At 44.5% G+C, this 17072-nt stretch overlaps 1 protein-coding gene across 4 annotated transcripts in view; it reads left to right on the top strand.

The window, feature by feature from the left end:
• ITPK1 (inositol-tetrakisphosphate 1-kinase) overlaps positions 1-16191 on the top strand; it is a 65761-nt gene extending 49570 nt beyond the window's left edge. Inside the window, exons 7-10 of one of the 4 annotated variants that reach the window (XM_068128389.2) lie at positions 4436-4601; positions 6580-6647; positions 7016-7181; positions 14592-16191. In XM_068128389.2, the coding sequence (XP_067984490.2) occupies positions 4436-4601; positions 6580-6647; positions 7016-7181; positions 14592-14797 (606 nt within the window). In that variant the 3' untranslated portion in view covers positions 14798-16191. Of the gene's footprint in view, positions 1-4435; positions 4602-6579; positions 6648-7015; positions 7182-9647; positions 10148-14591 lie in introns of those variants that run through there. The other 3 variants (XM_078784822.1, XM_068128388.2, XM_068128387.2) reach the window with 3 other exon arrangements.
• The last annotated feature ends 881 nt before the right edge of the window (positions 16192-17072 follow it).

Genomic DNA, 17072 nt, shown 5'->3' with positions numbered 1-17072 from the left:
TGTTTGGCAAAAACCAAAGACAGCATTTGACCACAAGAACCTGATACCAACTGTAAAGCATGGTGGTGGAAATATTATGGTTTTGGGGCACCGTTGCTGCATCAGGGCCTGGGCAGCTCACCATCATAGAATCAACTGTGAATTCTTCATTGTACCAGACGGTGCTTAAGGATAATGTGAGGCCATCTGTCGGAGTGTTGAAGCTCAACCGAAGGTGGACCTTGCAACATGACAATGACCCTAAGCATACCAGTAAATCCACCAAGGAATGGCTGAAAAGAGAGAAATGGGGGATTCTGGAATGGCCAAGTTAATGCCCGGATCTAAATCCCATCGAGATGTTGTGGGGGGATTTGAAACAAGCTGTGCATGCAAGAAACCCCTCAAACATCGCACAGCTGAAAGAATTCTGCATGGAGGAGTGGGCAAAAATTTCTCCCAGTCGATGTCAGAGACTGGTAGACAGTTATAAGAAACGCCTACTTGAGGTTGTTTCTGCCAAAGGGGGCAATACCACCTATTAGAGCCAAGGGTGTACTTACTTTTTCCACATGCGAAATTTGCATTTATGTTTATTTAAATTATACAATGGACTACAAAATGGAAATGTTTCATGATATTTGTTATATTATATCACCTTTATCTTTCAATATTGTTGAAATGAAGATCAAATAGCTGTATGTTGAAATATGTTGAAAAAGTCAAAACTTTACATGGGGTGTCGTTACTTTTTCACGTGACTGTATGTTTTTTTTTTGTTTTTTTTTTTGGATACAGGATCGAGGCTTGTGAAAGAGCTCGCATTTATCACACAAACAAATCAAACAGACACACAAAGTATATAATAAGGGGAGCGGTAGAGAAGATGGGGAGAGAAGGGGAAGCACACAAACACAACATTTGAGAGCAGGGACATCGGGAGATCTGTGGGAGGGAGAGGGCTTGGGGTGGAGGAGGCGTGGGAAGGGGGTGGGGGGGGGGGGAATTTTTTGCACAAAATGTTTTGAAAACCATGTCAGAAAACCCATGCTTGAATACTTATTGCTCATGCTTATCGAATGCGGTGCAACGCTTCACTTGCGAAGCATGTCACGGTAGTCACCAAGTGAAAATGTTTGTGTTTTGATACTCTCCTAACTTGCAATGCCAATTCAGGCTATAACTATTGTGATAAATTCATCCATCCCATCTCACGACGATAAAATCCCCTTCCAAAGCATTGGTGCTGTCTAAACTGTCTTCAGGGAGGGAATACACAGTCGATTTGCCATTGTTTTTCCATTGCTAATCAGGGTGGACGTTCTGAATTTGGCCAGGGTACTGGCACACAATGGCCTACTGTTATTGAAAGATGGTGGCCGGTTTTCAATGTCCACCAAGGGACAGTCAGCTTAACGTCTGCCCGGAAGGATGTTGCACTCGTTGATGCAATGCCTTGTTTGCGAAGCACTGATCCAACAGTTTGGGAATCAAACGCAGATTAGACATTTCAAAGCCAACTTGTATGATGGAAAGAAAGTATCCTATCAGCCCATTTTGTGATGCAGGCCTATTCCTTTTATTCTAATTTATGTCTCCTTGGAGTATTTCAACTGCTGCTCTTGTTGTGTGTTGTGGCGTAGAGCATAACAAAAAACCCTCCCAAACCCACATTTAAGCTAAGTATGATGACAAAAGGTACTATGTGAAGTCATTTTACATATTGTTACGTTTATGGGAGTAGGTGAAAGGATACCGTAAGGAATGTAGGATTGTATAATTGTAGAATGGACGGTGGACGCTTAGGAGAAATCTCGATGTACTTAAGTAGGGAAACTGTAGCTTAAGATTGTTTATGTTCTTCACACAAGGGGTGAAGGCATGGTAATTAGCGTAAGCCGTAGGGATTAAGGCTAATTTTCCCCAGTACGGTACGTGATTTTCCCTCTGTAACTTTCCCTTTACATTTTGCTGACAAGGCCGGCCATGAAAACCTCCTTTAAACAACATTTACCACGCTGGCAAGACGCCAAGCAGAGCCGATTGGACTAAGCCCCGCCTTTAAGGGACCTAATGGGAAACAGGTCACACCCCTGAGGGTCATGATTAGCTCAGAGGTTGTGGGAGGGCGAACTGGGAGGAATGTTCGGTGATTGGCTCTCAAGAGGAAGAAGAAGAGCGCGTCTTTCTCTCTCGATCTTAGTTTGTTGGACAAGAAGCTGGCCATTTTGTGTTCTCTCGGAGGAGAACGTTTTGTGTGGCAATAGCAAGGAACATGGGACTGCTGGGCTCACCAGGGAGCTGAGGGCTGCACTGTCTTTCCCAAGAGGAGGAAGAGAGAAAACTTTGTGGGACCAAAAAGAAAGAGGGCCGTCTTCACGACAACTTGCCTCACGAACCCTGGCGCCATCGGCGCCATCTTGTGTGCTTCCCGAGCGGGTGGGAAAACCTCCTAAAATGAGTAAAAACCTCCTTCTCCGAAAGCACTTCACCGATCGATATGACACCTACCAAATCTGGTAGAAATGTGATACCTGAGAACATCTAATGGGATTTAAATCAAGCTTGTTTATTTTTAGGACAGTCAACGAGGGCATCTATCTACCTGTTGTCGCGGGCAGGGACTACGCGGAGGCATATTGGCGACACAGTCGCATTGCTCTAGTTTTTCATAGCTGTGAAAAGAAATCCCAAGGATTCTCAAAAACGATGTCACGGAATACAACCTGCTGGATATTTGATACTGCAAGTGCAGAGTAGAAAATTGAAACATTTTAAAGCGAAAACCACACACACTTCTTGCGTACATAGTCTCCTCTTGCCAACTTCTGTGCTAACGTACCTGTGTGATGATGAAAGGCCCTGTGTTTTTTAGTCAGTAAGTATTTATTTTTCTTTTCTGGTCGTTTTTCACTCGAGCATGTTTTCTGCGCTCTTAAGTGATGCGTGTAAATATATAATGCATACAGGAAGGCTGCACAAGGTCTTCAAGTACCGTTCACATATGAAACCTTCTTACCCATCCCAACATACGAGCTAAGGGAGTACGACGCAATGAACAAACTTATGTGGGACATTGTTGGCATCTCATGTACTGGCGATGCTGTTCAAAGTTCCTTCGCCTCTTCATTCTGTACAAGTGATGTTCATGGCAGTGCCACTGAGGGCCATTTCTATTACTTGGGTAAAGGCTTCCTTTGGCTTGTCAACACAAGTATGTACTTATCCTCCACCTGCATTTTTAGGTTTTTTGAGGTTTTAAGGGACAAGAATACAGTAACCTGATTATAATAATTTTATCTATGCTTTCAACATCATCCTTTAAAAGTTATCCGCTCAATTTACCACTCTGAATTTGTGACAATGTCAATTCAAGTATTTCATGATTGCATGTGATTTTCTTTGAGCCGGTGAGCAATCTGGCATTAAGCATCTGTGACAACTGATTCAAACGGTGGGGGCGATTGTAATTTCTACCATTTTACATATGTACCATGAGCCTGGTGTTGGCTTAGCGGTTAGGGTGCCGGCTTGGGATCCTAGGATCCTGGGCTCGAATCCCGGTCGATCGCCAAATTAACGCCGGGGGGGTTGACTCAGCCTGTCATCTTTTAAGGTAGGCAAATTGAGTACCAGCTCAATGGTAATTCCCTGTGTCACAAGAGGCGACTAACAGGGGTGGCGGCAGGAAGGGCATCCGGCCATAAAACATTGCTTTAAAAAGGGGTCCAAGGTGCCCAAAAAAGGCCAACCCCTGCTCTGCGGGGAAAAATGGTCTCTAAAGGTGGTTCACTTCCACACCCCCACCCACTGTGCGTTGCAATGTCCTCACTGCTGTAGACATATCCCTCCCACGTCCTCACACCAATGCACCCCAACAAGCGAGGAATTCCGCTGAAGTGAGCAAGCTTTGTAAAGATTGAAGGTCCATCATGCTTTGTGTGCTTAAAGGTTAATGATACAACATTTAGAGCAATAGTCTTTCAACTTTAACTTTTTGAAGAAGAAGCCACAGCTATTAGGTTGATGATTGAAAGCAGGACCAGACTCGGTGGTGTAATGGTTAGGCCATCCGCTGTCTGGGAGCTCGGTGGTTCGAACCCTTGGTACCTGACCCAAGCCCAGTCGTACTGAGTGCGGACACTGTGGAATATTTAACGTCAACGAACTAATCCTGGCACACTAAACCTGGATTTGAACCCAGGCTGGACACCTCAGAGATGAGTGCGCATACCCCTAGGTCACCCTGTCAGCCCACCAGATGTTTCAAAAGTGGTTTTCCATTTACGGTTAAAAGCTCGTCTTCGATTTTGTTGGCAAAAGAGCCCCACTTGTCAGGAACATTCTCGGCCTATGCTGTAAGGGCAAGATGACATGGCTCTCTGATGGTGGTGGACTCATCGCCAGGTGTACTCCCTTCCTAATTCTGCCTTGGTGGTTTTACCTGTCTTTACAGATGGCCATAATCTTCAACGAGGATGGGCTCGTGGATGTGAAGCCACCGTGTGTGGCTCAGAGTTTTATAAACCACAATGCCATTCTCTACAAAGTCTTTGTCGTCGGCTCCATGTTCTCCATAGTCGAGCGACCTTCACTGAAGAACTTCCCCCTCGGAAAATCTGGTGAGTTGTGTAAATAAAGCCAGATTGTGTCAGTATCGTTGCTACACGACGGGTAATTAAACGCACGACTGTAAATTAAAATGAGTAAATAAAAAAAAATGAACCGAGACATCCTGGGTGGTTGTTCCGTCTAAAGAAACCTGTTGCGTAGGATGGATGCCAACACTCCGGTACAAACATGGCGTGTACGTTACGCTCGATGTAACATCTTGGTTTTGTCTAACCGCTTGTTACATGATTAACCTGTTATGTCTGCAATCTGCAATATGAGGTATTTCGTAAGGTTTCGTCTTGGGTTGATGTACCGGTAAAGCTGGAAGATGTTCACTGTGATTGACACAGGGATAGGATAGTAGGGTTGGAAAAGCCAGAGCCTCTCAGGGTGTTGCGAACTTTGTTCGATCAAGTATCGCCAACGTTGCGGGTTCCATGCGAGTGACTTCACCGGCTTGGACACATCGTAATTGACTCGTATCATGGGTCGGAAAGTAAATGAATGTTTCCATGATTCAAGTTTGTCATTCATTTGTAAAAGAGAATGTTCTTCTTTTTATTCACATTCACTCGCATAGGGAGAATGTCAACTTCATACAACCCCACAAAGCCTGGAATTGGCTTAATGGTTAAGGTAGCTGGCTTAAGATTTTAAGGTCTTGAGTTCGAGCCCTGTTCAAGCCATTGAAATAACACCAGGTGGGTTGACTCAGCCCGTCACCCTTGTGAGGTCGGCAAAATGGATACCAGTTCACTGGTAACAGGGCACTGACCTTTCTACATTACACTCCTCCAACCACCACCATGCTCCCCTTTCCACATTACACTCCTCCAACCACCACGATGCCCCCCTTTCTACATCACACTCCTCCAACCACCACCATGCTCCCCTTTCTATATAACACTCCTCGAACCACCACCATGCCCCCTTTCCACATTACACTCCTCCAACCACCACCATGCTCTCCTTTCTACATTAAACTCCTCCAACCACCACCATGCTCTCCTTTCTACATTACACTCCTCCAACCACCACCATGCTCTCCTTTCTACATTACACTCCTCCAACCACCACCATGCTCTCCTTTCTACATTACACTCCTCCAACCACCACCATGCTCTCCTTTCTACATTACACTCCTCCAACCACCACCATGCTCCCATTTCCACATTACACTCCTCCAACCACCACCATGCCCCCCTTTCTACATAACACTCCTCCAACCACCACCATGCCCCCCTTTCTACATAACACTCCTCCAACCACCACCATGCTCCCCTTTCCACATTACACTCCTCCAACCACGACCATGCTCCCCTTTCTACATTACACCCCTCCAACCACCACCATGCTCCCCTTTCTACATTACACTCCTCCAACCACCACCATGCTCCCCTTTCCACATTACACTCCTCCAACCACCACCATGCTCCCCTTTCCACATTACATCCCTCCAACCACCACCATGCTCCCCTTTCCACATTACATCCCTCCAACCACCACCATGCTCCCTTTTCTACATTACATCCCTCCAACCACCATGGCCCCACATTACACTCCTCCAACCACCACCATGCTCCCCTTTCTACATTACACCGCTCCAACCACCACCATGCTCCCCTTTCTACATTACATCCCTCCAACCACCATAGCCCCACATTACACTCCTCCAGCCTTCCCCCTCCCACCTTCTCTTTTATCAATGTAACAGGTGCCAATACTTTAATTTACAAAATGCATCAATGGATTTCATTTGCCATGAGCATGCATCCATCTAGGGGAAGGTCCCATTGGTCGGACTCGACGCTTTCCCTTGTGAAAGTTTCCTGTGGAACTTTATTGATGTAAATAAAAAAAAACCATAAATCTTTGGATTTTGCAGCTTGGAAAGACGGGAGTTTTCTGGACGGTGCCAAGTGGTAATAAAAGATGTAAAAATAATCTGCTCCTGTGGACTGACTTTATTTTCTTTTTTATCTTTAGACAGGAAAACGATCTTCTTCAACAGCCATGATGTATCAAAAGCTGAGTCGACGTCTCACTTGAATGAGGTGAACAATCAACAGACACTGCATGTGGCTCGTATCACTTGGTTAGACTTTCATCTCCATTATTTATACACTTTGCTCTAGTTCTATTTAAGACATCTCGACATTGCAAGAACTGTCACGTGAACTGGCTCAACAATCTTTGCTTTGAATTCTTCTTTGCATGACGAATTCGCTTGCCTTCCATTATGACAAATCATGACGTTCTTTAAATGACAAACCCAACTCGTGTTTGGAGATTTTGGGTTTTACAAATCATACACTTAGTAGCTGTGTCCTCCCATTTAACTCAAAAGTGCATTTTATACAGCAGTGCTCCCCCATTCCCCTTGCTGACTACATACACCCCCTCCCTACACTCTAATCCACAGCAGGAGCCTAGTAGAGCTGTAAGATTGCACCAGCCCTCACGACAGGTGCTCAAGAGCGTGGTGGAACGCCTCCAGGAAAAGGTCTCCATGGCCTTGTTTGGCTTTGACGTTATCATGGAGTGTGGGACAGATCGGTATAAGGTTATCGACATCAATGCATTTCCCGGTGAGAGGATTGTTGTAGTATGTGATTGGTTGGGTTGTAGCGGAGGGGTAGATAGTAGTGTTGTGGGAATGCCTTTTAGGGGTTAACAGATCCTTAGTATAATTCCAGTTATTTATTAGTTCATGTTTTAGATAAGCGTATAAATATTTTTTTTAATTTTTATATACATAGTTGAGGCTCATGGAAGAGCTAGAACAGTGAACGAATGAGGACGTAACAGATAAAAACAGGATGAAAAACACGCATGCATGGGGTGGACAAAATGGATACAGAAGGAAACTCCAAGGAGGGAAAACTGGAAAATTTGAAGAGGGAGGGATTTGAGTTAACGAGGGTAGAAAAGATCATGGTTCAGGATTGGGGATGATCTGAGATGGCGGTGATCAGTTGTGTTGAAGACCTGGAGGGAAGAATGAGATTGAAGAGAATGTGAGAGTTTGTTCCAGAGGTGGGGGAAAAAGAGGAACAAATGAGTGGAAGTGAGCAGTGATCCTGGATTTAGATAGTTTCTGCAGAAGGAGGTTGATGGTGGACCGTGTGAGCCATGCAGAAACCTGGAGGGGGGAACAAAGCATGGAAAGAGCAGAGGGTGAAACACTGGAAAGGAGGCAGTAGTAGACAGAGAGACCACCGACCTGACCTCTCTGCAATGGCGTAGTGATAGACCCATAGACTCAGCTTCAGCGCGGGAGATTCCAATAATCGTAAAGGCCTTTGTTTCCATGGAGTCAAGTTGGGAAAGATGTGAGGCAAGGGAGTCAGCCCAGGGGGGAGAGCAGTACTCCATCAAGCTGCGGATGAAAGCTTTGCAGGTGGATAGGAGTTCAGGTGTATCAAGGAAGGATTTTGTATGATGGAGGATGCCCAGATGGTGGCTGGCTTTGGAGGCCAACTTTGAAATGTGGTTTGCCCAAGAAAGATCATGGCTGATAGTGAGACCCAGAAGTTTAAATGACCGAAAGTCCTCCAGAGGATTGTCAGGAAAGTAGATGGGAGAGTTGCCAGCTGGTCTTATCGGAGAGAGAGATAGTGAGTGTGAGATTTGTCAGGATTGAAGGGCATATTCCAAGTGTTTGACCATCTTGTGATTTTGTCAAGGTCTGAAGAGTTGGCCTTGGATTCTATAGGCAGATAGTTTGGAGAGGGGCAGGATGTGATACTGTATAAAAAACACGAGACATGTCCAGAGAGAGAGCCCTGATCTCATGTCTGACATTGAGGGCCTCCATCCATTGTTGGGCGAGTAGAAGCAGCATGTCCACTGGCTCTATCGTTTTAAATGCTGAGCATCAATCAGGGAAGCAGCATGGACCACTTTGAAGATTTTGGAATGACTCGGCCGGGATTTGAACCACCGATCTCCCACAATCAGAGCGAACGCTCTAACCACTGCTACAATTCTGGCGAAGTTCCTTTTAAGGGAACTAATATTACGTTGTATGATTATGTGATTGTTCAGGGATATTGAATTTCTGATTTTATTGCATACTAGCAAGAGTAGCCGGCGTTACCTGGCGTCATTTTGTTTGTTTTTTTCCTATTTTTTGTGAGCACCTAAAACACTTCCCTACACCTACGAAGGATTTAAAAATTTTAATATCATAATAACACACATACACACTAACAAGGTAATTTAATATTACCTTTCACCTAGCTACAAAAGGCTGTCAGACACTGGAGAGCGATTTTCTTTTAATTCCCCAAAAATCTAACTTTGTTTTTCAAATAAAAAAAATAGAATTGGCCTAAAACACTCCCCGGCACTCACTGATGAACCTCTAAAAGTTTGACGAAGTTCCGTTCAGCCATCTGAGAAAAATGGTGGCACGTCTCTCTTGTAAGTATAGATGCATCGCTTTATTTTGTGAGAGGCTGCTTAACTCTTTCTGCATGTCAATAATTTTCACAGCAGAATGATAATGTTACGTTTGTGGGGGTATGGACAAAATACTGTAGTGGAGATAGGAAAGTATAGTTTAGCATGGACCGTGCGGCGCGAAGAAGAAGAACCCTTAGTGTAATAAGCAGGGAACCCGTCAGGTTAAGAGTGTTTGCAAGTCACCACAAGGAGGGTGGTTTTTGTGTTAAGTTAGATAGGGCTTAATGATAAGTCCCAGTATGTACTTTCCTCCTGTGATTTTCCCTTGTGTTTTTACATTCACTCGGCCAGCCATGCAAACGAGCGCCGTCCATTAACCAACAACCACCACCGACATTGCCGACACTAAGCCGAACATTCCCGAAGGACGGCTATACTCTGCCTCGAAGGATCGTAACTGACAGGCCATGCCCCGAGCTTCGTCATTGGGTGTCAAGCAGGCCATAAGGGATGACGGGAAGGGATGATTGGTCGTGGATGATTGATTGGTCGTGGAGATGGGATGATGCAATGGGACATCAGGATTGGTCGGGAGTGAGTCAGCGAGGGAAAAAGGAGGATGCGTCCCTCCCTCTCTCTGGTTCTAGCGATCGGATCGGGCAGTCGCAGAATTGAGCTCTCTCTTGTTCTGGCCTGGGTGGAGGATGGCTGCGCTTCGTGCCGTGTGCGCCTGAGAGACTTATCGGAGCTTTGTGGGACATTGAACGACCGGAGGAGGAAGGTGTCCCCGGCAGTGGTGCTCTCTGGACACGCTGTGGCCGCGCAGTGTGGTCTAGCCAGGAATTCGGAGTAGGAGGACGTTTTGCCGCCGCTTCGCAGCTCAGTGTGCCATGTGGCGATTCGCGCCATCTTGTGTGCTCCAGCGCGGAGACTCGAGGACCGTTCACGCTTGTCCTCATCGGAGAAAGGCTGAGTATCGGCCGACTCACCAAACCATCTTTGTTTTCTTTTACTTTTCCCTGTGTCTGTAATTGTGTCTGAGTGGATTAGTGTCTGAGTGCCTCAATTATGGATTTTTTGTTTTACCTCAGTCTTCATTTTAATTGGTTTACCATTATTTTCATTAAATCCTTTATTTTTGCATTTCATTCTTGTATTGTGAATTTTGCTTGTCCCATATCTGTGTTTGTGGGTTTGAGGAATAAATCCCGTGGCGGCCGTCCATTCTGGTAAGGCTTCGGGTCCTTCCCGCACACGCGAAAAGATAATCCCGCCAAGTTTGGGTATACGCCTCAGAGTAACAACGTTTGGCTATTCGTCTGACGCTTCATCGGCCATGGACTTGACAATAACATAGCTGAAGCAAGCATAACACAAGGTTTCATGTCAAAATGGTCCAAATGGTAAACAAGTTCCAAATATGGGAACTTGGAACTGCTCAGCAACATATAATAATTTCCCCAGGGGACATGCAAGACTGACTTGTAGAAAGACAATAATTAACTACTGTATATGTATTTTTCCATTGTCAACTATTGTCCTTGTAATTCATGTAAATGGACATTGATGTCTTTGTCCTACAAGTGCCTCTACAAACTTAAATTTAATTAAAACAAACAAATGTACAGAACATATGCCAATGCGAGTGGAACACTTTAGCGAAATTGCGAAATGGAAATGGAAATTTATGCTGAGAAGACGAAGTTCCTTTTAAGGGACCAAGTTTGAGTATGCTGGCGACGAATATGCTCCAACAATACGTGAATCGTGACAAGTTGTACGTCTGATGTGAATAAGTGTGGCAGCAAATGAAACCTGACGATAGCAACATAACTTTGGGAGCATGCTACCTAATTCTAACCCTGAAAAAGAAATTCTTCTTTTGTGAAATCAAAACCACAACCTTGATAACTCGACAAGTACTTCACACATTAAATTAGAGAACCAGACTCGGTGGCATAATGGATCGAGTGACCGCTCTGTGTCTGGGAGATCGGTAGTTCGAACCCTGGCCCAGTCATACCAAGGACGTTGAAATGGTACGTGCTGCTTTCTGCATTATGAATAACAAGCACATCATAAGATAGCCATGTAATAGGCTGGCCCAGAGTAGGTTTTGGAAATGCAAGTTAAAATTTATTTTAGAAGTAATGATAGTCATTCATAGAATCCTTAATATGATCCATGGACCGGTGTGCGTCTGTCAGACTATTCCTCATACAGTTCTGGCCTGCTTACATTGATACTTGCTCCATATGATCAGCATGACCCCAATTAATGTATAGGGGTGTTTTATATTTGCTGGTGGTCTTGGGAGTGTGGGAAGAGAAGGGGGGCGGGGGGTGGGTGGGTGCGGAGTCGCGAATTCTCTATGTAAATGTGAATCGTATAGCGCCACCTTCAGTTGGGAGAGGGTATTACAAGTCCACCCTTTACAGTCCAGTATTCCTGTCCCCACGTTTTCCAGTGCAGTGGTGTTTTGAATTATAATGAGAAGGCATGTTTTTGCTTCATGCACGTAACCCAGGTTATTTTTATTTTCATTTTTGGGACTGAGCTGTCTGTTGCATTGACACTGATCAAATAATGGTATGTGTCAGAAGAACATGTTGTATGCTGAGAACAAGATTGCCCGTAGGGCAGGTACTCTGCTAGTGATATATAATACTAGCAGAAGTACCCGGCATTGCGGGCGGGGGAGGGTAGGGGAGGGGGAAGGGGAGGGGAACGGGGGGGAGGGGAGGAGAGGGGGGGAGGGGAGAAGAGGGGGGGGAGGCCGGGGGGAGAGGAGGGGGAGGGGGAGGGGAAGGGGGGTGGGGGGGGAAGGGGTAGGAGAGAGGGGGGAGGGGAAGGGGGCGGGGGAAAAGGGAGGGGGGAGGGGGAGGGGAAGGGGAGGAGGGAAAAGGGAGGGGGAGGGGAGAAGGGGAGGGGGTAGGGTGGAGGGGGAAGGGAGGGGAGGGGGAAGGGGGAGGGAAGGGGAGGCCAGTCAACAATGACGTTGCAGTTCTCATGTCGGAGAGCAGCACAACAATCGCGACATCGTCCTGCATCTTCGCAACAGCACAAAGCGGATTTTGGAGACTCACCGATCCTGTGACGCCCTCCAGTACCGCGTTGCCGGGCGGGGGAAGGGAGACCTGTACATTCCCAACCCGTACATTCGCCCTCTCGACTCAAGCTCACTCGGACAAAGCCTCGCTCAAATTACACCGTGAAGGCCAATGGCCATGTCTATGCCACAAATCAAGTACGTGAGCGAGTCGGGCGCACTGAATTGAAAATATATAGAACACTCATACTCCGTGAAAAGTGAAGCCGCCGTGTCGCCATCTTGGTTAGCACGACTCGACCAACTCGCTTCGCGATCTCGTTTGTTTTGAATGTGTGAATTACGTAGCGAACGTGTAACTGTGAGTTTATGGCGGCAAGGAGCATCACGTGATCGCTCTGAGCGAATCAGCGCGCTGCTCTGCCACTGATCAGATTCCGTGTATAATATTCCTCGCTGAAATGCGCTGAGGTAAAAATATGGTAAAAAAATATTATGAAATAATTTTTTTTAGGTCGGCCATGTTCTTCCCAGGCTCAATGGCCATGTCTTTGCCAAATATCAAGCACGTGAGCCTCTCCGTTTAGGAGTCTATCGGTAACATTACACACACACAAACTGTGTTTTATATATATAGATTTGTAATGGGCGACACGAGACCGCCGGAGATGAACTAACTCCGGAGATGAACTAACTCCCAAGATGCCGAGCATAGGTGTTCATTCACACGACTGTTCGTAATGCGGTGCGTTGGTTTTCATTAATTTATCCACATGGCTGGCATCTTTCTCTGGTATTTCCCCTTGTCTGCTGCGTCCCCTGTGTCTACTCACCGTTGCGTCTGCTGCGTCTCCATGACAGTGCGTGTGCCGCTGCCAAGTGTGCTGCACTATAGAGTGTGGTTGAATTGAGTGACCTGACTATGCAGATCCTCTTCAAATTTCAAGTCAAAAAGAAAAAAAAAAAAAAAATTCAAGTCAATCGGATGAAAATTGAGGATTTTAGAAATGTCACCTAATTTGTTGACCTTTGGCCTATGTTGACCTTTTGGCATATGTTGACCTCAAAAAAAATTGGTGGTTGAATCTAATAACCAAATATGCAAATCCTTTTCAATCTCGTCAATCGGATGAAAATTGATGATATTTGAAATTCGGCCTATGTTAACCTTTTGACAAATCCTGTTCAAATTTCAAGTCAATTGGCTGAAAATTGAAGATTTTAGAAACTGCAGCTAAGTTGACCTTTGACATGTTAACCTCAAAAATAATTGGAAGTTGAATTCAGTGACCTGAAATGTAAATCATCTTCAAATTTCAAGTCTATCTGATGAAAAAGGAGGATTTTAGAAATTTGACATTGTTGTTGACCTTTGGCTTATATTGACCTTTTGACCTCAAAATCAGTAGCTTCTTTCTCATGACCAACTCTACATTTGGTGATGTTTAGTGAAGCCCAGTTTAAAATTGTGACCTGGAGGAGGTTAACATACAAACAGACAGACAGAATAACACACGTGACCAACCAATATACTTGAAAAATCTTCGATTTTCACAAGTAACAAACGGACAGAGGTGAAAACATAACCTCTGCCCACCTAAGGTGGTGGAGGAAATTTACAAAAATCTCGTATCCGAATACGTAGTCGGATCTTCACCAAAATCTAATAATTTCATCCTTGTCACACACCCAACCTCTCACCAAATTTCGACTTCCACAATTGTTTTTGAAATATCCTGTTGACAGACACAAGGAAACAAACAAAGAGACAGGGGTGAAAACATAACATCCATCACCTTTGGTGCTGGAGGTAAAGAGGGAGAAGAGACAGACAGGGAGGAGGTGCTCGGATGACAAGGAGCTGCCCAGACTTCCGATTCTGGTCGTTGCTAATTGAGGTGACAAACACCTATTCTGACATTCATTATGAGGTAGGCGATGAATAATAATTAACCCCTAGTCATTTTAATAATGGTTAGAGCTAGTTATGGTTTAATGATTAGTGTCCTGTCCGAGTCTGGGAGGTCGGTGGTTCAAACCTCGGATGCGTCATACTCATATCAAAGACTTTAAAAATGGTACGTGCTGCTTCCTTGCTTGAAGTTCAGCATTAAAAGTATTGGAGCATGGACAGTCCGCCATAGGTTGTTATCCATGGGATCTCCCAATTGTGGAAGGATTATTGTGGCGTTGCTCGTACCCAGAGTACCTCAGGAAGTGACGGCACTTCCTTCAAGCTCAGTGGCTGCTCGTACCCAGAGTGCCTCAGGAAGTAACGGCACTTCCTGCAAGCTCACTGGCTGTGTTATGACTCGTGTGTGCATCTGTATGTTCATGTGTTTGTGGCAGCTCCCACTGCGAGCCTTAAATCCTGTAAAAATTTAATGAATTATTAATTAAAATTAATTAATTATCTTCTGTTAATTTAATTTAATGTTAATTAATTAATTAAAATACAGTATGTATTCTCTTCTGTTAGGCAAGCAAAATGTGATTGTAAGAGAGAATACAGCCAAGTTTATTTGGCGTGTTGATTTCGCAGGGTACGATGGAGTTCCTGACTTCTTCCCAGCTCTTTTAGGCATATCGAAGAGCTCCTTGATGGTGGAGATGCCACAAAGAAAGCGGCAAAGCATCCATCACATGCAGTGCTGTCATCGTTACCCTCAAACACAAACGCTGCTCAAACACCCATGCAGTCATTTCCCCTCTAAACAGTCATGGTCCGCACTCATGCCCTTCAGCTGAGAGTCAAGCGGTAAACCACTGACATTGTGCTGGTTCCTCTACACTGAAAAGGTTTGAGTTCGTAAGAAGAGGGAGAAACGATTTATTATCAGATTTATTTTCGCAATGTCATCCTCTAGCCTCCTCGGGGCATCAAAAAGTTATAGGAACGACGTATTTGCAATGGTTCAAGAAACACCAACGTTTTGGTATTTTTCAATATACAAGATATGTAATTACTTAGTAACACCTATTTTCTTACCAATTATATATCTGCTGGCAAGATAGTGTCAAGATAGTGCATACTCGATTACCTCTGAGCTGCCTAGGCTGGGTTTGATTACATACCCCTTAACAGCACGAGGCGATAAAAATCCTGTGGAAGAGGCGAGTTATCGCCGGCACCCTGAACAAATTCCGAAGCCCGGTCGAGTATACTATGATGGAGTGGCGAACCGTCCAGGATTGGCTTTGGCCTAAAAACATTTCTCGACTTGCGGTGAACGTCCTGAAGCTCTGCAAGAGTCTCCATTAAATCATAGATACTTTTGAAGGAATTAAATAAATAAATAAAAACCTTGATGCTTCTTCAAACATTGCATCTCGTCCTAGAATTTTTTGAACGCTCCAAGAAGATTCATAACTTGTGAAGTTCTCAGAAGACAATGAGCTGTAACAACCAGATGCCACAGAGAATGGAAATGATGGTTTATGACGTCATGCGGTTGGTTGGCATCAAAGAAGCGCATTTTTTTTTTCTTACTTTCATGTCGCGTCTTACTCTGCATAAAACACAGGTCATTGCTTTAGGGCAAGTTGGGTTCAAGAGGAAATACCATGATGGGAAGAGGAAATACCATGATTCTAATTTGGGTGTGTCACGTGGTTGCAGGTATGTTTCAAACACTGTACAAATGAATTGGAGAGTTGTAGGTTGACGCAGGGGAATTTAGACAAGAAATTATGTTATGGTGGCTGCAGTTGCTTTGTATAAAGAGCTATGTGTGTTAAGTTCGGCAAGATTTTGGTGCAATTCCTCCAAGGAGAATGTCATCTTGCAATGTACAAAAGATATATTTTTGATCTCTGTGGAAATCTTATGGTGATCATAATTTAATGAAAAATGATTTTATATGATGTTTTATTGTATATAATGGTTGAAGTAACTTTCCACCCTCGTCCCCCTTCTATGCGATCCTGGGTTGGTTACAAATTGTATTTCATTTTAAAAATAATTTACATCAATGTTTATTTACAGTTCGCCTCTTTCGGTGTAGTTCACAATTTTGTGGATGTATGAATAATTCTTTTTGAGTTGGAAACCCGTCAATACGGACTAGCACTGCGGCCGGTTATAAAAACATTACGGTTACCCCAAGATTGTCGATAAATTGTTAAAGAATTTTTTTGCAGCATCTCCATATAATGTACACACTCGGTGAGAAACAGTCCTGGGGGTTGAGAATCGGGGATCGGCTGGCTAAGATTGGTGTAAAGTGGAGATGTGGGGATAAGAGGGCAAAATGACTGAAATGGGGCGGTCGGGGGTGCAATAGGCATTTTATCACAAACACTCAATCAGAACTTGATTATAAAATATAGTTTAAATGCTTATGATTTTGGAAGATGTTTCGCATTACATCGTTTGCAGATAACACTAAAGCGGGGATTTCAGATTGAGCTTTTGTGTAACACTACAGGAATGCACTGCGACATTTAAAAAGCCTTTTCTCAACCGAAGTGTGCGACAATTTAAGCAAAAAGATAAGAATTAGTAATTTTATCCCAATTGATGACGACTATGGCTTGAAATCGGAGTTCGGCCATGGTTAGAAAAGGAAAAAATCGCAACTCATTTCTCATATCATCGAGCATGCTGGTATCATTAGAGTGCAAAAGTGAAGCATTCCTTCGGTGTAAAACCATGTGACTGTTTAAATGATTGCAATGCGCCTTGATGCGCACATCGCACTCGAACCTTGATTGTCACTTGCTCTCGAAGAAATACCCGCAGTCTATGCTGCTTTTTTCCCCCTTTTTTCCCAAAAGCTCAGCATGCCCTTTGCAAAGCTTTTTCCCAAATTTTTTTCCTAAATTCTGGGAGGTCGACTGTTCATCCTCCCTGAGTCTGGGAGGTCGACTGTTCAAACATGGTCCTGCCTACGTCATACCAAAGACTTTAGAAATGCTTGATGCTCAGCATTTAGAGGATAGAGTACAGACAAACGACCGTAGGTTGGCAGCCATTGCGCAGGCTTGATTGACCTAATGGCTTCCGCATGCGTTGAAGTTCCTT

The sequence above is a fragment of the Myxine glutinosa genome, chromosome 9, assembly GCF_964187855.1.
Source record: "Myxine glutinosa chromosome 9, kmMyxGlut1.1, whole genome shotgun sequence".
NCBI classification, from domain to species: Eukaryota; Metazoa; Chordata; class Myxini; order Myxiniformes; family Myxinidae; genus Myxine; species Myxine glutinosa.
The sequence above is the reverse complement of the archived record's forward strand: the minus strand, read 5'-3'. Positions and strand labels throughout refer to the sequence as shown.